Consider the following 22,199-nt stretch of genomic DNA (forward strand, 5'->3'; position numbering starts at 1 on the left):
TAAGTGATATCCAAATATGCTTCTGTGATGACAGCAGCCCCTAACCTGCTGGTCCCCGCACACCTTTCCCAGTGGGCTGGCTGGTGTTTTGCCAGATGCAATGACTGTTTTTTCCTGTTTGGGATTTTGCTTTTACTAGGAACCTTAGAGCCCTCGGAGGTTTGCAATACAGGCTTCAGCCCAGAGCTTAGCCTCCCAGATGGTAATTAATGTTTACACAAAATGACAAGTACAGAATGGAATCTCTTTGAGCCCTGCCAAGCACCCACCATCCCTGATCTCCCACTCTTGCAGTGTTTGAAAATTAATTTGCCTTGAACAAACAGTGGGTTTTCCTCAATTTATTTGTACAGTTTCAGTGACCGAGAAGAAGAGCTGCAAGGCTGAATGTCATCCTTCCATTCGTTCGAGTAATTGAATCCTGCTAATGGAACAAACTGGTCTCTGTTTAATGATTTGAAGAAAAGAGGGAGAGGAGGAAATATAACGAGAGGTGTATGTTGGAGACGGTAGACTTTTTCTGCAAAACGCCATTGGAATGTGGAGCTGTAGTGACAGAATAAAAAACTTGGGGAGAGGTCACAGTGTTGCTGAATAAATTCAGTAGTGCAATTTTTGTTTTAATAAGTATATACAAAATACGCGGTCTTTGCTAAAAAGGAGATTTTGTTGGAGGTACAAGAAGAGGCGAGAAGGTGTTTAAAGGATGGATATGGCTAGTAAGCTTGAAATTATTCAGTGTCGATTCGCAGAAATGTGACACTTTCATATGTTTCTAGGCTTTTTAATGCAGAACCTCGCAACATTTATTAATATTATTCCCACTGTGCCTTAATTGAAAGTCTGGGTTTCTTGCCCCCCCCCCCGCCTTATTTGGCTTATTAGTCTTCATTCCTTCTGCGTGGTGAGGTCTTCGTGGCTCTGTCATTTGGACAAAGAAGTAGAGAAGTGAACTAGAAGACAGAATAATGTAAACAGAGGACATACCCATTTCTAGATGCTGCGGGTCAGACATTTCAGAAAGGCGGGTGGGTACGCTGCCTCATGGCCAGGGCCCCACAGAGTTTTCTTGATGTCTTGTTCATATTTGCTACAGTAATGACCTTGTCGTGAGTAAGCCATCATAGGGCTTTCTAACCCAGTGAAAAGACCAGAAACATAGAAATAAATGCGCTTACAAGAGGGTTCTTCGACTTCTCTTTGTGCCTCCTTCTTAATCATCCGTGTTCACCAGCTCCTTTCTGTCCAAAGACACCCAGTAGAGCCAGTTGGAAATGTTGCAGAGTGGGTAGAAGGCCATATCCTAGCCTCATTTCCGAAAGGCAAATATTGATCTGTCCTTTGGGTGAAGAACTTTCTGAAAAATTCCATCTAGTAGGTAAAGCAGTTTGACTTGAACAGTCACTTTCTGAGTTGACTTCTTCAATGCTGGAAGATATATCGTCCATGACGGAACTCCTTTTAAAATACACGGTTGACCCTTGAACAACCTGGGGCTTAGGAGCCCTGACACCCCCTCTGACACCGTAAAAAATCCACGCGTAACTTAGGGCTCCCCAAAAACTTTACTAATAGCCAGCCTACTGTTGACCAGAAGCCTCACCAGTAACAAACAGTTGTTTAACACATATTTTCCACACATAGTATATACTGTATTCTTAGAATAAACTAAGTCAAAGAAAAGAGAATGTTTATAATATGCTTAATTATAAGGAAGGGAAAATTCACAGTATTGTACAGTACTGATCGAAAAAATCTACCTGTATGTGGACCTACCTGCCCTCTTCAAACCTGTCCTTTTCAGGGGTCAGCTGCGATGTTTTTTTTTCTTTTACAATAATAGTACATATTCACTAAAGAAAACTTGGAAAGTTGAAAAACACAAGTTTAAAAATGAGAGTCTGTGGTTATTTATGGATGATGGGATTACAGTTAACGTTTTGACGTAAATCTTCCTCGTGTTTTCTCTGTGTGTGCGCAGACACATTTACGCACATCATTTTTAGCGCTGAGACCAAAATGGTGATAGCGTACTTTATTTTACTTGGTAGTAATTTTGTCACGAAATATTTTCCATGAAATTATTTTCTGCAGTAGTTTTGGGAACACTGATCTTTTATTTTGTGCTCTACATTGTGGAAAGAACTTAATTTCCACTACAACCCCTTGGAATAGTTACGGTATTTTTGCCATAACTTTTTGGGCTTCCAGAAACCTAGTAGTTCTTCACAGGGACATAACACAGCAAATCTCAACCCCAGCACACCCAATGCCCTTTTTGTATAATATAAGAAACTTTTTTTTTTAAATTTTATTTATTTATTTGACAGAGATAGAGACAGCCAGCGAGAGAGGGAACACAAGCAGGGGGAGTGGGAGAGGAAGAAGCAGGCTCATAGTGGAGGAGCCTGATGTGGGGCTCGATCCCAGGACTCCGGGATCACACCCTGAGCCGAAGGCAGACGCTTAACCGCTATGCCACCCAGGCGCCCCTATAAGAAACATTTTATAATGCACTTTTAATTCTTTACTTTCTGGAACAAAATATATAGTTAGATGCCTATCTATACACGTGCTTTTAAAACACCTGTAAAGCCCTAATGAAAAGTAAAGGAGAAACAAGTAGCAAGTAATTTGCAATAACATAATATGTTTTTAAGTACGAAAATACTTATTTACGTTGGAAAACAATGATGCTCGAATCTTTGCATAGAAGCGTCTATAAGTATGGTTGCTATGAAAGCAGAGTCATGTAGGTACATGCGACTTGGTGATCAAAATGCCAGGAGCAGCCATACCATTGGTGTCACGATATTCCCAAATGGTGAACAGCCAACCCTTGGTTATTCATAACAACAGGACTTAACAGACATAGCAGCATACCATAGTTGCGTTCCTGGAAAATCCAGTGTGTATTAAAACTATGCAGAAAATTATTTTGTGTTTATATATGAAAACCGAGTCAGGTTCTAGATTTTCCACCTGCACAAATGTCCAGTGGGATTTTAGGACATTAACTGAAATGTGTGACATTATCCTTCATATGCCAGTACCTCTAAGGTCCCTAAGAGCCACCAGCGCCCTCCAGCCACTGTGACAGCCAAACACACTTTCACAAAGTTTGAAATCTCCACCTAGGGGTGATACCCTCTAAAGAGAAACACCTCTTAAGTGGCTTTGACTTCTCTCTCTCTCCCTCTCTCTCATCATAAAATGCCCTTGAACATAGAATTATCAAAGCATTTTGGAGGGTATGTTTCCGAGACTTTATACACCCTATCATTTTCTTGTTATATTTATTTCCAAGTATTATATGACTTTTGTTATTGTAAAGGGGGTCTTTTTTTTTTTTTCAGTTTAACTTTTTTTTTTTTTAAGATTTTATTTATTTATTTGACAGAGATAGAGACAGCCAGCGAGAGAGGGAACACAAGCAGGGGGAGTGGGAGAGGAAGAAGCAGGCTCCTAGCGGAGGAGCCTGATGTGGGGCTCGATCCCAGAACGCCAGGATCACGCCCTGAGCCAAAGGCAGATGCTTAACCGCTGTGCCACCCAGGCGCCCCTCAGTTTAACTTTCTATTCACTATTCCTGATGTGTAGAAAAGCTACTGATGTTTGTGGGGGGGATTATTTGGGTATTTTGTGGAGTTCTCTTGTTCTCATATATTTTTCAGCTGATTGTGTTTTCTAGCTAGATAATTATATTTTTTGTAAATAGCGTTTTGTCTCTTCCTTTTCTCATATTGGTGTTGGTTTTTAATGTAAATGACAGGAATAGTTTTTTTCTTATAGGTTCTGTCTACATTGTCTGTAATACTAAATATCCCTAGGACGTATTTCTGGGTTGAGGGGAAGGTGTCTATCATTGAGTCTTCTCCAGTTTACTTCTGTGATCAGGTTTGTGTTTGAGTCAGTTTTAGTAATATCTTTTCATAACATCCATTTTATTTTCCAATTTATTAATATAAACTTGTGCGTTCTAGTGTCTTACTTTAACATACGCTCTCCATGTCTGTGGTCCCACCACTATTCAAATTCCCAGTTTTGTTTGCCGTGATTTTTTTTTTTTTTTTTTTTTTGGTCCTCGCTCAGACTATTCTTAAATGTACCAGTTTTCTTTTAAGAATTTTAATAGGTAACATGAGCACATGATTGAAAAATTTCAATATGTATGTATGTTTACAGTCAATGTCTCCCCCTCCTCCAGCTCCCCATCCGTCTGGTTCTCCTGCCTGAGCTCCCAAACAGGGGACCACTGCTAACTGCTGTCTCAGGCACTCTTCTAAAGCTTCTCTATGCACAAAGTAAAAATGAATATATATTACTTTTAACTTCCTCCATTGTATGGAAGTATCAGATTTATATGTAACCAGTTCCCAAATGATTACATTGTAGTTCTTTCCAAACTTGCAGTTCAAAGCATGATGGTGTTTTATTGTGTCTATAAACTAAATCTTCACTGAGCTCCTTTAGTTTCTTGGCTAAATGTTGCCAAATTTTCCTCCACAGAAGTTGTAGGTTTTTATTCTACTAAAGTACTAGCAGCCCCATTTTCCCCAGAGAACTTGTATCAAATTTGGATCAAAATTAAACAATTTTTTCCTAATCTACCCTTACCTTTTGAAAAAATGTATTGTGTTTGAGTCAAGGTTATTGAGATACAATTTACATGTGGTAAATTCACCCCTTATACTGTAGACTCTTCAGTGTAATTTTAATTTGCATGTCTTTTATTATAAGCACGATGTGTTATTTTTATCATCACAGAAGAGAGATTTTAAAGCCCCACAATGTAATGAGGAAAACTTGTAAATAAGACTGGTCGATTTGCACATTCTTATTTCTTTCAACCTCAGCAAATTTCATCGTTTGGCAAACTCAGAGCACACAGAGCAATACACCTTTTTTTTTTTTTTTAATTTGTTCTTGCCAATTTTGGAGAAGCACAGTAAGACAAATTGACTGTCAAGGTGGAAAAGCTTAACTGGGAAGATACATTTATTGAATAATTGAAAGGAAGAGGAAATGCATTACCGATTAGCCACAAAAACTCATGACGCCTAATCTGTGCCTCAAGAGACTTGTGTAAATGGGGAGTCGAGAACTGTCTCAGCCCCAAAGTTCTTACCAGCCTTCCAGCCTGCCGTTGCCTTGCTTGTAGGTTTCACAGCAACAGGGCGTCGATGGATTGATGATAGCTTTCCTAACTAACCCTTTGCACCGTCTCCTTGTACCAGATATTTTAGTGGATTCCTGCTTTGCTTTAGGATTTTTGCTTCTGAGAGCGCAGCCAGTGTAAATCAGAGAAAAAGCAATTAATGGTGGCAAGAGTCACGACTAGAATGAAAGTCATCTGATTTATTAAACAGCCAGGTGACCTCCAGCAACCAAGTTGCTTAACTTCTAATCAGAGGGGATTGGATAAGGTCCTTGATACTCACAGAAAGGTCCAAGCCTCAGTAGTATCACCTGGGAAACACTCAGAAAGGGAGACCTCTGGAGCCCCACCCCAGAATTCCTGAGTCCAACTCGGCATTTTAATCAGACGTCCAGGTCATTTCTATGCATTTTAAAGTTTGAGAAGTCCTGGGATGGTTTCCCGGATTCTGGTCTGGGGCTGAAATTCTGTGCTGCTGGGTCATCAGAATCATTCATCATGGACGATCCCGTAGACATTCACAGGGCTCGCTAGAGAGATTGCCCACTGATTGTCCGGGGGGACGATCCCTGGTCTGGGCACTGCTCCCCCTCGCTCTGGCTGTGTCTGGGTTGGTGCTAACCCACCAAGACAATGGGACAACAGAGGAGACATGAAAGCCAACCCCGTTCGCCTTTACAGAGCCTTGGGAAGTGAGCCCAAGCCCGCACCATGCCCCCGGCAGGCTTGGCTGTGTCGTCCACATTCTAGAAGCCCATTAAATAAAGAGCAAGGAGATAAATATAGTCAAGCTACATAAACAAAGCACTTACTTGTGTGTTTCTAAAGTGCTTCCTTACCGGCAGAAGAAAATCTAAGTGACAGCCTCTGGGGGGTGGGGTCCCTTGGAAGAGGAAACTTTCTTTTATGTCCGAGAGAAACTTTGGACATTGATTTCGGGAGTGGGAACATGAATTTGAATTCCTACTTAATGAGATGGAAAATATCTCTGTATTTATTCTTTACCATCCCAGTCCTTACAGAGCAAAGCGCTTCCAAAGGATAGAAATGTGTTCCTGCCATTATACCATAATAATCCTACATTAGCATCTGAGTTATGCATGCGGAACCTCTCACTGAGGAGAATCTCTTGCATTCTGTGCGGTTAGGATGTCTGGGGTGTTAGTGCTTCTGCCCCAAACCTAACTAACCCTCTGGCATTGTGGGACCCCTGGGGAGCTCACTGAGCTCATGTAAGTGCTGGCTATGGTCATCTTGTGGAAATGATAGCAAAAGCATTGAAAGAGAAGCCAGGCCAGAACCCCTGGGTGTGGGCGTCTGCAGATAAAGGGTCTTCTTTCATGATTCAGCAGTTTGGGCTGCATGGGGGTCTGTCCACATCAAGAATCTTCATGTTCTCAGCCCTCAAGCTAGAAACTAAGGTTTTGGGAATTCATAAAATCTCAGCTTATCACAAGCAAAAATCTTCCCACAAAGGTTCTGAAGGACAGCACTGGGTGGAAATACGTGTGAGTGGGGTGCCAGCAGTCTGGCATTACTTCTCACCAGGGCCTTATTGGACGCTTTATCCTTGGAGCCGAAACATGCAAAGAGGGCACTGTCTTTGCATGCTGTCAGTGCATTTGTTCCAGGTTGTTCTATGAGGCATGAAGAGAGCCAAGGTCACGTTAGCCAAAACTGTGCTTTGTTTATAAACCCAGCTTGTTTCTGCTTTATGTGCGCGTCACAGGTTTGATCTCTTTCACCAAAAGGACAGTGAAAATATGGGGTTGCTTTGATGCAAATTCCAGGAAAGAAGAATGGCAAGTGGGTGTACCCAAGAGAACATCAACAGAAATGGATAGGACCAGGGAGAATGCCATCTATTTCTCACACTTGATACAGTGAGATTGGGAGAGAAAGATCATGCCCAGAGTAGTTTCTTGAGGAATGCCTGGAACACATCCTCATTTCAGAGACTACTGTGATCTGTTCTCTTCCTGTTTGTGAGTTGTCTGAGAATAAAAGGATGGCTTTCTTAGCACAAAGATGGAGAAAGATGTCATCCTCCCTCCCCCAGATGTATACAAAAATACTTTCTCATCGATAGGGGCATTCATTTCTAGTTAATGCATATTTGTCTTTCATTCTTCTGTTAGAGGATTTGATGGAGTTGGACTAATGGGCTAATCAAGCAACCAGTCTGTGATGTGGCGTGGATCTTTGGAAAGGGGCATAGTTTTTTTGTTGTTGTTTTTTTTTTTAAGATTTTATTTATTTTATTTTAGAGAGAGAGCGCACACGCAAGCGGGGTGGGAAGGGGCAGAGGGAGAGAGAATCTCAAGGAGACTCCATGCTGAGCGCAGAGCCTGACATAGGGCTCGATCCCACCACCCTGTGAGATCATCGTGACCTGAGCCGAAACCAAGAGTCGGACGCTTAACCGACTGTACCACCCAGGCTCCCCGAGAAGCCTGTCTTTTAAATTCATAACAGGAGCATGTACTCACTACATTTTTCCCGTGGTTGTGAAATTTCACGTAGATTTTACATCCAGGCTTAGCTTCAGCATTCAGCATCGCACCCAGTGGTCTGGAGGGGCGAGGGGTTCCCTTTACAATGTCCGTCATGTGTCATTGGCTGTAAATTGATTGGAAGTCATGTTTGCACCTTGGATCTCAGACGTTGCTAGGATCACTTGGTGAGCATGAGGAGGCCCGACGTTTGACCAGAGTTTAGCACTTGCCAAACACAAAATTATTTCTGTAAATGTCAAGTGTGTCTCATCAGTCAGAGTGGAAAGGGGGAAGAGGCGAGGCCAAGAAGAAACATCTGTGTGTGGTTAAGTAACATTTGCTTCACTCGCTGTTTGAAAACACCGCTCTTTTGTATATTCAAGAACTGGATGTATTTTAAAAGGGAAAAAATCAACTCGTCCGCTATTGTTTCTTAATTTTGCTGCGTAAAAGGCTTTGTCAGGATTGAAGTCAACATGCATTTTCAGACTCTGGGGGCCTAGGCCGCCTTCTGGAATGCAGCCTCCTGTGGCCGGCTGGCCTTTGCCCATCGCCCGTCGGCCCTGGTTGCAGCGTGCTCATGGCCCGCACGCGGTCAAGTCAGGACAGGAAGCCGGGACGCGGCACTAGGCCATGTGCCTTGTTGGTGGGACCATGGGATCTGGGCTTGGACTTGGCTTTCTGCTCCGTGTTTCGCACTCACGTGTCATTGCCTGTGATTTTGTCTTTGCTCTCCCCCATACAGATCCGGAGTTAGGTGTTGGCGCGCTCCCCGAACATGACAGCCAGGATGCGGGGCCGATTGTCCCCAAGATATCGGGTCTAGAGAGAAGCCAGGAGAAGAGCCAGGACTGTTGCAAAGAGCCGATCTTTGAGCCCGTGGTGCTTAAAGACCCCTGCCCTCAGGTCCCTCAGCCGCTGCCCCAGCCCCAGGCGGAGCCCCAGCCCCGAGCTCCTTCTCCAGACCCCGACCTGGTCCAGCGCACAGAGGCCCCGCCTCAGCCCCCGCGTCCAAGCACACAGCCACCACAGGCGCCCCCAGAGGCCCAGCTTCAGCCCGCCCCACAGCCTCCAGTGCAGAGGCCACCGAGGCCGCAGTCCCCCACCCAGCTGCTCCATCAGAGCCTCCCGCCTGTGCAGGCCCACCCCTCGTCCCAGAGCCTCTCCCAGCCCTTGTCAGCCTACAACAGCAGTAGCCTAAGCCTCAACAGCTTAAGGTGAGCCAGCCTGCTTTCCTGGCCGGACTTTTGCCATCTTCTATAGGTGGGAGCGGGGAAGGCGTGCCCAAGGAGACCGGCATTTCTTGTTGCAAACACTGTCGCCGTGTTCTCGGGGAGGCAGAGACCGGAGGACAGAGAGAGGGCCCAGGGAAGGGGCGGGGTGCATGAGAACCAGCGCAGAAGAACTGAGGGGCACCCGGGTTAGGAGAATCTTAGAAGGGAGGCCATTTGCCTCCGAGGGAGGACGACTCGAAGATGCTTCATCTCCCTGCGTCTCCAGAGTCAGGAAGATGGGGACCAGGGAGTATTCTGGCTGGTTTTGCCATTACCATGGACTTCCAAAGGCGGCCCGGGAGGCTGAGAATGAGAAGCAGGCTGCGTTTGGAGAAGGAGGAGCTCCCGTGTGGAGATCCAGGCTCTCTCCCGCCTTGTCTTTGCCAAACTACAAAGGAAAGTTTTCAGAGTAGCCCGAGGGAGGACTGCCAAGGAAAGGGAGACAGAAACCCCAGGGTGTGGGGCCAAGCATGGCCCACCCTTGCTTGGCCCCAGGGGTGGTCATTTTAACCTCGCGGGACTCTTGTGGCTTTGCTTCCCTTGTGACAACCTGGTGACTGGGGGATTCTAGGGCTTGCTCCTTCCAGTCCAGGACAGGGGAAAGGGAACTGCCTTAGCTGGGGTTCTTCCCCCAAGTTCGTGTTCATGGGCCCCAGACCAGGCCGCTTGTGCTTCCTCGTTGAAGGGGGTCGCAGGCAGAGGGGGTGATCAGCCATTTCTCTTGCTCCTCTCTGGAAATTGCAGGACGTGTGGCTCGTGGAGGGTGGGAAGGCACAGGGATCCTAGGGGCAGAGACGAGAACTTGGCCGCAGAGCGGGGAGCGGACCGGGGTTTTTGGCCAAAGCCGCCGCCGGGACCCCGAGCCCACAGTAGCCCTGGGGCCTCACTGAGCTCCTGTCTTGCGGTCCTTGGTTGTGATGGTAACAGAAGCTTCTCTTATGCTCAGGGGGAGGGTCTGTAAACAGGAAGGAGCCAGAGAAAGTGTTGAATGGCTTTGGGCAAGGAGATAGGATTTTTTTTTTTTAAGAAAATAAATTGCTTACCTTTTTTCCTTTCTTCTTCCTTTTTTTTTTTTTGGTGGTTGCTGCCACAGCAGTAGCAGAAGCAGCACTCCGGCGAAGACTCAGCCCGGCCCTCCTCACATCTCTCACCACCCCTCGGCCTCCCCCTTCCCCCTCTCACTGCCCAACCATAGCCCCCTGCACAGCTTCACTCCCACCCTCCAGCCCCCCGCACACTCACATCACCCCAATATGTTTGCCCCTCCCACGGCCTTGCCTCCTCCGCCACCTCTGACGTCAGGGGGTCTGCAGGTCCCCGGACACCCGGCCGGAAGCACTTACTCAGGTAGGAGGGAGGAGCCCCCCACGCCCCCCCCCCAGCCCCCATCTGCCACACTGGCAGCCCCAGCACTGTCTGCGCTGTCCCTCGTGCCTGGGTTTTTCTCTTTTGACGATTTCCTGCTTTATTAGATGTATTCTTGTAACCTTCCTCCAGCCCTCTGTGGGCTAAAGTTCAGCCAAAATGACCCAGCACCATGCCGACCCCGCACAACCTTGGAGGCTCGGACCCTGCCCGGGGCAAGCGGTTCGTTGGAAGTCAGGAGGCTTTTCCAGCTGATTCCACCCACTGAGTGGGCAAACACGGACTGTAGATGCCCTGTCGCCTGGGCTCCCGTGAGAGGGACAGGAACCTTGCCAGGCCCAGAGACTGTTCCTTTCCAGGCTCTGAAAGTGCCATCCTGGTGTGAGGGTTTGTTTTCAGTGAGTGGGGCGTTCTACCTTCTTGCGAGGGGAAGATACACTTGTCATGTACAGAGTGTTGAGTGTGAACAAAATCAAGGGTTAGCTATTAGCACCTCTTCTCCTCACCTGCATCGATCAGGCCGGGATCCCAAGTTCGGGTCCATCGTAGCCATGTTACTACTGCCGAAATTTCCCCTTGTTGAAGAAGACACGAGAACATGGCCGTGATCACACAGACTGGGGTGCAGTCACGTTCTTAAGCACTTAAATATATTAATTCCTTGAACCCCCCCCCCCAAACAACCCACACCATGGACAATATTATTGTGCCCTACGGTAGATGAGGGAACCGAGCCCTGGATGAGTGACTGCCCACGCCCTGGCTCCCTGAGCGGATGCTAACAGAGCTGAAAATGGACCTCGGCTGTTCGGCCTGGAGCCTGTCCCCGAAAGCCGAGAGGCTAGAAGAACACAATTCGATTGTGACTGGGTGTCCGGATCCTCCGTTCGGTACTCCCCTTCCGTCTGGGGGCACAGGGGCTTTCGGGAGCACCCTTGGCCCTGTCCCCGTCTGGTCAGGTCCTCAGATGTCCCGACCCGAAGGCTATTCCTGTTGTGGCAAAAAGCGTCACCCTCTCCCTCCCATTCTTTTCCAGAGCAAGACATCTTGCGACAGGAACTGAACACACGTTTTTTGGCCTCTCAGAGTGCTGACCGTGGGGCTTCCCTGGGCCCTCCGCCCTACCTGCGGACCGAGTTCCACCAGCACCAGCACCAGCACCAGCACACGCACCAGCACACGCACCAGCACACCTTCACGCCGTTCCCCCACGCCATCCCGCCCACTGCCATCATGCCGACGCCAGCACCTCCCATGGTGCGTACCCCAGGCAGAAATGTGAGGATAAGTAGAGCACGACTCTTTTTTTGATGCAGCACGCTGGGGTGGAATGGGCTGTCGGGGCACAGGAGATGGAATGGGGAGCGGTGGCCATGTAGGGGGCTCCCTCGGCCTTGTCCATCTTGGCGGGGGAAGAGGGAATGTGCCCTGCTCCAGGCAGCGCTAACCCAGGGCCTCAGGTAGGCACTTCTTTCTGGACAGTTCTGTCTTAGCACTACACGTGTGCATGGGTGTGGGGGGAGGGTGTTCTCGATGCCTTCCAAGCAGTCCCATCCGGTATTGGTAGATAACTTCTTCAAGGGTAATTTGTCTCCTCGAGCATCGTGGGGGAGGGCCACCACTTACAAAAAGCTATCTGTCCGTGCTTCGCTCCAAGTCACAGCGGATAAATGCTCGTAGAATCCTGGCAGTCAGGAGGGGGGCCGAGGAGGGGAGAGAGCCGTCCAAAGACCTGGACCGTGTCCGTGAGCCCCTGCTCTTTCAGGTGGCTCTCCGAAGCCTGTTTTGTTGTGGGGAGGGGGGGCGGTTCTATTTCTTGTGTTTCATAACACGGTGCCCCAGGCTGGTATCCTACTCTGTCAGCAAGTGGTCAGGGAGCCATGCGCCCCCGGGGGCAGAACTTGGCCTTGAGGTAGAAGGTGCCACTGGCACGACATGGTCTTGGTCTTGACTGGGTCTCGCATATGCCAGGGGAACCAGTTAGGAATTTTTTTTTTTTAACTTATGAACTATGATGAATAGTGCCATATTAGGGTGCTTAATATTCTCAGGTAGAGCCCTGTCTGCCACCGTGAGTATTAGGGTGTTTTCCTTACTTAATTTTTAGTATTTAAGGAAGTACTTGATTCAGTATCGGCATGGTGAGACTGGATTTGAATTCTATGATTTTAAGAGGTGCCCTCTCCACCAAACTTTGTATCCTCTCCTCCCTCCCCCTTCGTATTTTGTTCAACTTAATTTTTTAAAATATAGATTTTCAAGTTTATTTTCTAAATTTATGTACGAGAATATTAGAAATGAGACCTCGGGACCAAAATTTTTTCCTGTAACAGATCCTGTATCTTTTTTCTGGATGAATTCTACTTCTCAACAGCTATATTTTTAAGGGCCTATTATTTTGGAAAAGAGTTTCTGGCAGCGTGAGGCAGCCGTTACACAAATAAATGAAATCTAACTAAGGGGGGTTACGGCACCAGGAAGCTGATGTTATTTAGAGGAAGCAGCGGTATACTCTTTTCTGCTCAAAAGAAAAGTTGTAAGACCTCACCCAGATGCCTTTCCATTTGGGTGTAAAACGTCTCAGCAGGTGGCTGAATGTACAGTTTTTCTGCCAAAGGGAAGGTGAATCTCTGCATGGATTAGACCAAATGCTCACTTCTCTCCGATTGATCTGAATCTGCCTCTTTTCTCCAGTTGAGATGTCTGGTTTGTGCCAGTCTCTAAATACAGACTAGACAGAAAGACACTCTCGTGCGACCAGGGCCTAAATGCACCGCATGGGTTCTCACTTTGCTTTTCCATTTCTTGTCGGAGCAACTCAGGAGTCGAGAAGGGTTCTTCCTATGCAGCGAGGTTGTGGAGTCGGATGACAGCTAATGACAGAGAAGCTGACTTAGGGCTGCCTCTGCTGAAGCAGTGAACAGAAATGTAGACTCTTTAAGTAACTAGCTTTTGCTTTGATCCCTTTACAGTTTGACAAATACCCTACAAAAGTTGACCCATTCTACCGGCACAGTGTGAGTCTTGTTACCATGCTACCCATTCAATGTAACTGCTTTTCCATTTGTGTGCTCTTGCCACAGATCAGTAAATGACTAGCAGCCTTCCTTAATCATCTTTGCAAGAATTCCCATTGCTCCTCGTCACTTTGGATGCTTGCTTTTGTGACGTTTGCTTCTGGTAACGATGCAGTATCGTCTTCCGAATCAAAAGATCATTAGCGTGCCTAAAACTGGAAAGCACAGGTGAACCACACTGGAAGCCAGGCATCTGGCCTCAAAGTGGAGTGTCTGCCGTGGGATCACCACGGTTTCAGGAGACTCCGAAATCCCAGGATTTCAGTCATCAACCGAAGCGTCATTAAGGCAGAATTCCCAGAATTCCGCTTGAATGATTTCTTCCAAATAGAATGCCATCAGTCTTTTTTGACTCCTCAGTGCCTCAAAAAAGCAGATTCTCATCTCCCCCTGACAAAACGTCGACCCCTCTCCCACATGGCTGGTATTGTTCTCCTGAGCTGTTACAACTAAAAACAAAAATATCATTTTAATAAAAGAAGGTCTTAATATGGAAATCTAGGATTTTTCCCCTTTAAACTCCTTCTTCTTTATATATAAAAAAATATTCGCTTTATCCCATCTTAAAGAGTTCAGTTCTCGAACTTAAATTGGTACCAACCTAAGTCACAGATTCAGTAGAGATAGCAGACGAGGATTTTTTTAAAAACTACAAACACCTTGAACATCTTACCATGATATTTTGATTACGGAGTGAATACTGCATCATGTTTACCTGAAATTTTGCAAGTCTCTTCGCTCAGTGGTTTATTTTTACTTTTTTAAATGATACCAGAAGGAAAGAAGATTAATAATTGCTTGTAGGCATGTCGGTCCCCCATACTCAGCTATGCTTGCTTGAACAGAAGTGCTCCTTAGTCAGCAAAGCCTGTGAATTCATTCATACTTTCAATCAGATCACTAGACAGTGTCTCAGTCCAGAGTGTAGCTGAGAAGTCAAGACTACAAAGTATTAGAAATCAGTGAAGACGGAGTTCCCCCAGAGACATGCTGATGTAACGTGGGGAAGGCTCCTTACGAAGAGGAGAGTATATCCAAGTGCCTGGGCCCCACATTGTTCTGACACTTTGTGCTCAGTGCTGTGATCCAAAAGCGTTTTGTATTTCTTTTATTTCTTTGTTTTTAAAATATTTATCTGAGAGAGAGAGAGAGGGAACAGGGGAAGGGGCAGAGGGAGAGGGAGACAAGCAGACTCCCTGCTGAGCACGGAGCCCGACACGACGTGGGGCTCGATCCCGGGACCCCAAGATCATGAACTGAGCTGAAACCAAGAGTCAGATGCTTAACTGGCTGAGCCACCCAGGTGCCCCACAAAAGCATTTTTTTAGATGGACGTGCAAAATCCAGTAGACCCGGGGGTCTCCACTTTAGGGCTGTCCTGTGAATGGTGCCATCCTTGATGACCAGCAGATTTCTGCCCTTTGTCGGTATTTGCTGATTTAAATGAAGGACCAGCTAACAAAGTCATTCCTAAGCAAGTTCAGCGTACCCAACAGGTGGCTCGGAGGTACTCCCTAGGACAAAATGTGTGGTGCCTTTTTATAAGCTTAGTCCACAGAAGGTCCTGGATTTAAGATGGAGAGTCAGCCGAGAGGCCTGAATTTTTGCCAGGTTTATGTTTTATTACTTAAGGACTTAAGATATTTCATCAAGTTGGGGGGACAGATAGTCAGCTGTATTCTGAGGGGGTCAGCAGTGGACTACAGCAAAAGGAAAATGGTGAAAATATCCCATTTTTTATTGAAAACATTCAAGGAAATATGACCCACCTGGAGGTAGAGTCATAGAAATTTGAGTGTGTGTATTTAATTACTCTGCTTTATACAGTGTACTGTGGGAGAGTTATTTCGTTTTATTAGTTATAGTGGATAATATATGAAGCACTTAGTCTCTCCTGCTTTGGGGATTAGGACGTTATAAGGGGAATTAAGATGCAATGCACTCAAGTATCTAAAACACGATTTTAGACTTAAAAGTAGTTTTAAATGAGGGCACTTGGCTTGCAATCACTGTTCAAGTGGATTTAGTTCAATATCAATTAGTCTGAAAAACTTTGCTGCATCATTGAAGGGAGCAAAATGAAATGAAGACCAACCGAAAAGGACGTGCTCTGAAAACAGGATTATGAAATAGGCATTTCAGTCCTTACCTAGAAATAGCCAACGTCAAGTCGTTATGGGGAGAAGCTTGCATTGTTATTGTATTTTTTTTTTAAGTTTTTTTTTTTTTAAGATTTTATTTATTTATTTGACAGAGATAGAGACAGCCAGCGAGAGAGGGAACACAAGCAGGGGGAGTGGGAGAGGAAGAAGCAGGCTCATAGCGGAGGAGCCTGATGTGGGGCTCGATCCCATAACGCTGGGATCACGCCCTAAGCTGAAGGCAGACGCTTAACCGCTGTGCCACCCAGGCGCCCCTGTTATTGTATTTTTGACATAGTACACCACCGTAACGGTGGGACGTGACCTGTTATCTCTGTGGTGGTTTGATCGAAGTGAATGGAACCAGGGCAGTGGGATCTCAGAAATACTCGAGTTTTAGGAGGAGGAAGGGCTGTGTTTGCCTTGTCTTCAGTATGGCCGTGTATTTCTTTCCTCCATCGTGTCCTCTGTAAACTAGTTAATTCCAGAAAATTCATATTCTTAATTCAGAATCATTCTTCTCCCTTCACTGAGTGGTCAGCCCCATCAAGGGCTTGGCTTGAGCAGCCCCCAGTGAGCTTGTCCATCTTCCAGAAAAAAAACAGCTTCATTGTGAGTGTACACGGAGTTGTTTCATTTTACCCTCCCACAAATATTTGTCATCATTTGAGACGAGACAATTAAATTGTCCTCTGAAACCACTACTTCTCGAACAATCTAATGAAGCAAGGATTGTGAATATTTTCTCATTTCCTCAAACTATTAAAAATCTAAAAGTACTAATTGAGTTTTAATGGTATAAAATCCTGAAACTCATAAAGACTTGCTTCTTTTTCTTCCTTTTTCTTAATTTTTCTCCCCCCCCCTTTTTCTAATTAACTTGTAATTTTCCGGACATCTCATTTGGCTCAGCAACCCCTCCTGTTTTTGATGCACATTAACATCTCAAGCCATTTAGGTCTTCTATCCGATTTAACAATTAATAATTAGAAAAGCTCCCTTTCTAATGATGTCCTCATTTGGGACATCATTTGTTGGCTGATTGATTCTGAACTACTTTTAACTTTTTAAGTTAAGCATTCATGGCCCATCTGTGTGATCATTTCATCATGGCTTCCTGACTAATAGCATCAAACTGGCATTACCTGGCTTGCTAATGTGGATGTCGTTTGATGGGAAGGGAATCGGAAGATATCATTTGCCTCCTACTAAAATCTTTTTCTCCCCTCTCCGTCTTTGGCCGCAGCTCTTCCATTCCTACCCTCCTGCAGTATCGGGCATCCCCCCTATGATTCCACCCACTGGTCCTTTTGGTTCACTACAAGGAGCGTTTCAGCCGAAGGTAAGCAACCTGACTGTGAAAACACACAAGCATCTTTACAAGCAGAGCCTCAGGTGAGGCAGGCGGGAGGGTTCCACATCCCCTCGCCTGCCAGTGACTCATTTTTCCAATCCAGAGTGACCATTGGGATTAGAGGGAGAGTATTTTCTTTTTTTCTTTTTTTCTTTTTTTTTTGCTAGCCCCTTGAGTTTTAAACCTCAGCCCAAATTTAATTTTCAGTCTGTGCTACCCCTGTAATCTCACTTGAGCTAGGATTTCTTGTAATCTTTACTATATACAGAAGACATATATATATATATCTTTTTCCACCAGTATTGTGGACATAAGCTTCTGGCCAGGAGACGTACGGAGTGTCAGATTCGTGTGCACCAACTTGTCCTTGAGATATATGTTATTAGCAAAGATGCATAGCTGAGCCTCCATTGATCTGAGTAGCAAGGAGCAGAACTGTTCCAAACTAAAAGTTCATCCTTCCGGTTGCGCGAAGGAAGCTGCTTCCGCTCATCTCCCCCCTTCCGCTCCTTAGCCCTGTGTGTCTGCAAAGAAGGGGTCTGCCGCACGTGGAGGGCAGCCTGCCACCCTTTCGTGTACCGTTGTTCCCTCTCTGCCCTGCCTCAGCCTTCCCTCAGCCGTGGTCACACTTGCCAGGGTCCAGACTCACAGCCTAGCACGAAGCTAACCGTTTGCCCTTCACAGTAATAAAATCCTTTTCTACCTCGTCAGTGTTCTCCTCGGCTTGGGCTAGAGTTGTCTCCGAGGGTCAGTATTGAGGGGTGAGTCTCCGAACAGCCCCCCTTTATGTGACTTTATTACAGCCCTCACTTTATTTTTATACAAAAGCAAAATGCAGTGATGTCAGTAACCATTTGCAGATTTTTATAGTAGGAAATTTGGTTCTGTGTGATTGGGCTTTCTTTGCTTTTTTTTTTCTTTTCTTTTCCCTCCCCATCTCCTTTCTAAGAGAAAACACCAGTTTGGGGCCAGAGTCACCCAGGATGTGAGCGCATTTTGCATTTCCAAAGGCATGTTGCCTCAAAGCTAGAAATAAGAAAAGAAATTTAAAAGCCTTAGGGGTGGGACCAGCTACACCTGAGAAATGACATTTACCTGCTGGGAACTGTGGCTTATAGGCCAGGTGATCCCTACCTGGGGCTTTAATGATGGCCCTGGGCACCCAGTGGTGATTTTTCAGCCCCTTCCCGGGGTCTGCTGCTGTTCACTACCCGCTCCCACCCTGGTCTGTCCCCTCTGGGTTGCACCAAATCTCTAGTGCCTCCCCGAACAGACTGGTAGGTCATTTAATAAATTAGACTATTTCCCTCACTCACAATTATCCAATCACACAGAAATCTACATCTGGGCAAGAAAGTGTCTCTCTTGGTGTTGAAATAGGCCTTTCCAGGCCATCTTACTGATTGAATATGTAGATTGCAGTTCATTAGCGGAGTTCTTCATATGTATGCAAATCAGGCTGTTAACAACTCCAGCTTAATTGTTAGTTGTACCGCAGCTGATTGCTTTTCTTTCTTCCATTCTTTTTTTTTTTTTTTCCCTTCTCCTTATAGGCAAGCTTGGTGCCTAAACTTGAGCTCTTTTCCCACATGCGTTAACTTCCTGGGGTGAGAGGAGTCACAGAAGTGATTTCTTAAATGAAATACCCGGTGGAAAACGTTCTGAATCCTTTCCTCCCCTAGAAAGTAAGGGCTGTGGACGGGGAAGTCGGCTTCCTGTTGTTGCTGTCAATTCAAAGGACAGAAGCCCGTAGATAAGGTTATTGTTACGAATGACATTTAAGAATGGTGGCGGCATCGGACAGATGAAGCTGCATCGCCGCAGAAATCATTTCATCGTAGGTCTGTGCGGTCCCTAAATTAGGTCCTCTTGTCCCATTTCCACCGCTGCTAATGAGTAATTACCGAGCGTAATTCCCTGTTATTGTCTGCCAGTTAAAATTTCGAGTTCGCTTAATGTCTGCAAAACACTTTGAGTCGTTCTGATGAGAAGCACCTGGTACAGTACGCATTGCAGCAACGTTCACTCGAGCATCTCAGAATGCTCGGTGATAAAGCGAAAACACCGCGACAGGGCCATCCCTAACTCGGAAGGAGATGAGGATTTGGGGGCAGTGTTTTCGTGTGTTCTCTTTTCTTTTTTTTCAGTCCTTTCCTTTTCATGGCATTGAGATGTGGCATGGTCCCCCTCTCTGCTTTCTGATGCCTGTCCTAGGCAGGGCAAACTCTGGTCGGGGTCCTTTGAGAACATAGAGAACAGGACCTCCTGAAGGGCATGTGTGATCACTGGGGAAGAAGCACCTGTCACCTCTTGTATTCCAGAGTGAAACAAACAAACAACATCAACGTTTGACTTCTGTAATTTAGAACGAAAGAAAGATCTCGCTTTTCGGTTCATGCGTTATATGCCTTCTAAGCTGTGGTCTAATTAATTTGTAGACATCCAACCCTATCGATGTGGCTGCTCGACCCGGGACAGTCCCACACACTCTGCTCCAAAAGGACCCGAGGGTACGTAGAAAGTCAGGCTCGGTCGCCGGTAACACCAGGGGGTGTTTGTTTCCTAGGGACAGCCAGCCTGGGGCGCGCACCTCCTTCCGCCCCGCTGCTGTTTTAGCTGTCCCTTCTAGTTTGTGGAAGAAGATGCCAGTCATGCTGAGAAAACAAAAATCTCCCCTGCTCCACTGTGGCTAAATGACACAAGGGGAGTGGCTCGCCATGGGAGAGAAGACAAATGTCCTGTGGTCTAAGCCCAGGAAGTGGACGCTTGTAGCTTGTGTAGTTTCTGTTCGACCAATCTTGTCTGTCGATGTCTCCTTAAATTTCTGTCACTCAGAAGAAGCTGTAAAATGTTTGGAAGGGAAAAGCACAAAGCGCTTTTCTTCCTGGAAGTCACAGGACGCTCTCCCTGCTCTCCTGGGGTCAGGAAGTCACTGCACCGCACAGCGCTCCTGGCCCTCTACTTTTAATGCGGGAAGCGTCCTCCTGTGATCTAAGTAAAATATCCCTCATGCTTTGCCTCTGTCATCCGTTCGTAATGCCCACGTCTGCCGACTTCGGGAAAGAATCGGAAGTTCTACGATAATAGATAGTCTCGTCTGTAGATCATTACCTACGTTCGCCTTTGTTTAAATGCGGACAAATGATTCCTTCTGACAGTAACTGTCTTTTTCCCTGGGTCAGGGCAGTCAGAAATTGGGGACCAGAGTTAGGTAGAAGTTTAAAATGACTCAACTGTGGAAGTAGTTTTCTGATGGTTAGTGAACGTCTAAAAAATATCTCATAACTGCTGGTTCATGGGCAGTCATCAAATTAAGCGTGTTGGCAAAGACAGCCGAGTTCTCCCCGGGTCCCTGTCGGTGCCGAGCCTTACAGGTCTACGGTCTGGAGGCCGTTCTCCCCTAGAACCCGTGCGGTGTGCCTGGGAAGGGCTGCCGGAGATAGTGGGGCTCCTGAGATGTGTAACGTGAGCAAACCATGTTGCCAGAGGGCAAACTGCTCTTGATTAAACTTGGTCGGGGGCTTGTCAGTGTGGGTGTACCCAGGCTTGTGAAGTGGGGGAGGGGACACTTGGCACTTTTGATAGTGTGAAAATGGGTTAATTATTCTCTAAAAGGGCTTCATTTAAAAGTAAAATTCTAACATTTTAATTTCCCCTCCTAATGAAGCACTACAAATTTGTTAATTAGAGCAATTGTTTGAGTGACAGGCATGTAACCAAGTTGTCATTTTCTCTTCACAGTTGACAGATCCTTTCAGACCTATGTTAAGGGTAAGAAAGCTTCTTCTAGAACTGTTTTGCAACCTCTGTGTGACTCCCTGCGGGTTAAAAATACAAATCCATTACAAGGAAACAGGCCATAGAAACGTTGGAATAAAATGGTGGGATGACAGTGGCTGGGTTTTTCAGGTAGTGTGGTTGAAAACGGCCGAAAGTGTGTTGCTTGGAGTGTTGGAGGAAGCCAGGCCGTTGAGGGAAAGCAAAGAGATAAAACATTCAACTGAGTCAGAGTCTCTTGTTGGCAGTGCTGCTAAAAGGCTCGACAAGTAGGGGGACATATGGAGGAGGACTGAGGCTACAGACAGAAAGTAGGATTTCACCGAGTTCTCCTGTCTTTTCTGCATCTAGCAGAGATCGATGATAGATAGATAGATAGATAGATAGATAGATAGATAGATAGATGATTGATAGATGATAGATAGATAGATAGATAGATAGATAGATAGATAGATGATTGATAGATGATAGATAGATAGATAGATAGATAGATAGATAGATAGATAGATAGATGATTGATAGATGATAGATAGACAGATGCACAGTTATATACATCTCTCTCTATATGGGTCTGTTTATCCTGGCTGTGGCTGCAGTAAGTGGTATTGACCTTCACGGCCATCCGACCTATTTCTCCGGTGCAGAAGAGGGCTACTATAGGCTTTAGTTTGCTAATGTCTTGAGTGGTCTGGAGAGTGGCCAAAAGGTGACCTCTGAGTACAAGGCTGACTTACTTGGTAGGGGGAGTGGCTGTGAATGATGGATGGTCTGTTGGAAGATGGATGGAGAGATGTCCTGCTGTCCTTAACCCACTCCTGGCGCATATAATCAGATAATTCAGTTTCTCCAAAGAGAAGCAAAGGAGGACTGTGGCATCTCATAGGTGATTTCCGATGACCCAGAATTTCATTACGAGAGAACTGACCCAGACTTGGGCTGAAGTGTATGTTTCACGAACAGCTCCTTAACGTAGAAACCAGAAGCGTCCGCCCTCTGCCGATGTAGGACTGGGGCAGTGTCTCTTCTCCCGCATCCTATAGTTACCGAGCGCACGTTTGGAGCGAATGAGTAGGTTACACAGCAAGAACACAAACGGACTGGAACGAGGTGGTCCCCCCTCTCCGGGTGGTAAGACAGCTCACACAGTTACTCCTGTGCCCGGAGAGCAAGACGTGAACGGATCACGAGAGACACAGGTGGACCCAAAGCATAGGCAGGGATGAGCGCTCTCCTTTGTCCTTTTTCTGCTTGGGAACGAACGGCACCCACCAGCACGAATAGGTCGTTGACTCTTAGCGAAGCACTTGTGGGAACTGGGCTCCAGGAAAAATGTGAATTTCTTTGTTCTGCTCTGGGGGTTAGGACAAAACAGCGTTGGGGGAAGGCTACACGGGTTCTTCTGTGGCCTCTCTTGTTTTGAGCCGATTCCCAGGCACTCACTAATTAGCTCCTCTGAACAGCCGATTTGCATCGTGGCATGGCCGCATTCGTTAAGTAGGGCTTCCCACTCTCCCAGGTCTGCCAGCTGGCACCAGAAAAGAAAGAAGAGGCACAAAGT

The 22,199-nt window shown here is 46.2% G+C and overlaps 1 protein-coding gene across 5 annotated transcripts in view; it reads left to right on the forward strand.

The window, feature by feature from the left end:
• The window catches only part of AUTS2 (activator of transcription and developmental regulator AUTS2), a 1,104,184-nt gene that overhangs the window by 1,067,100 nt on the left and 14,885 nt on the right, over positions 1 to 22,199 (forward strand). For 2 of the 5 annotated variants that reach the window (XM_087868306.1, XM_087868329.1), the window contains 7 exons: positions 8,399 to 8,870; positions 10,021 to 10,274; positions 11,329 to 11,570; positions 13,265 to 13,309; positions 16,757 to 16,852; positions 19,303 to 19,374; positions 20,606 to 20,635. In XM_087868306.1, the coding sequence (XP_087724432.1) occupies positions 8,399 to 8,870; positions 10,021 to 10,274; positions 11,329 to 11,570; positions 13,265 to 13,309; positions 16,757 to 16,852; positions 19,303 to 19,374; positions 20,606 to 20,635 (1,211 nt within the window). The remainder of the gene's footprint in view (positions 1 to 8,398; positions 8,871 to 10,020; positions 10,275 to 11,328; positions 11,571 to 13,264; positions 13,310 to 16,756; positions 16,853 to 19,302; positions 19,375 to 20,605; positions 20,636 to 22,199) is intronic. The other 3 variants (XM_045786143.2, XM_087868311.1, XM_087868320.1) reach the window with 3 other exon arrangements.

Source organism: Ursus americanus, chromosome 2, assembly GCF_024610735.1.
Source record: "Ursus americanus isolate L20-20 chromosome 2, mUrsAme1.1.p, whole genome shotgun sequence".
NCBI classification, from domain to species: Eukaryota; Metazoa; Chordata; class Mammalia; order Carnivora; family Ursidae; genus Ursus; species Ursus americanus.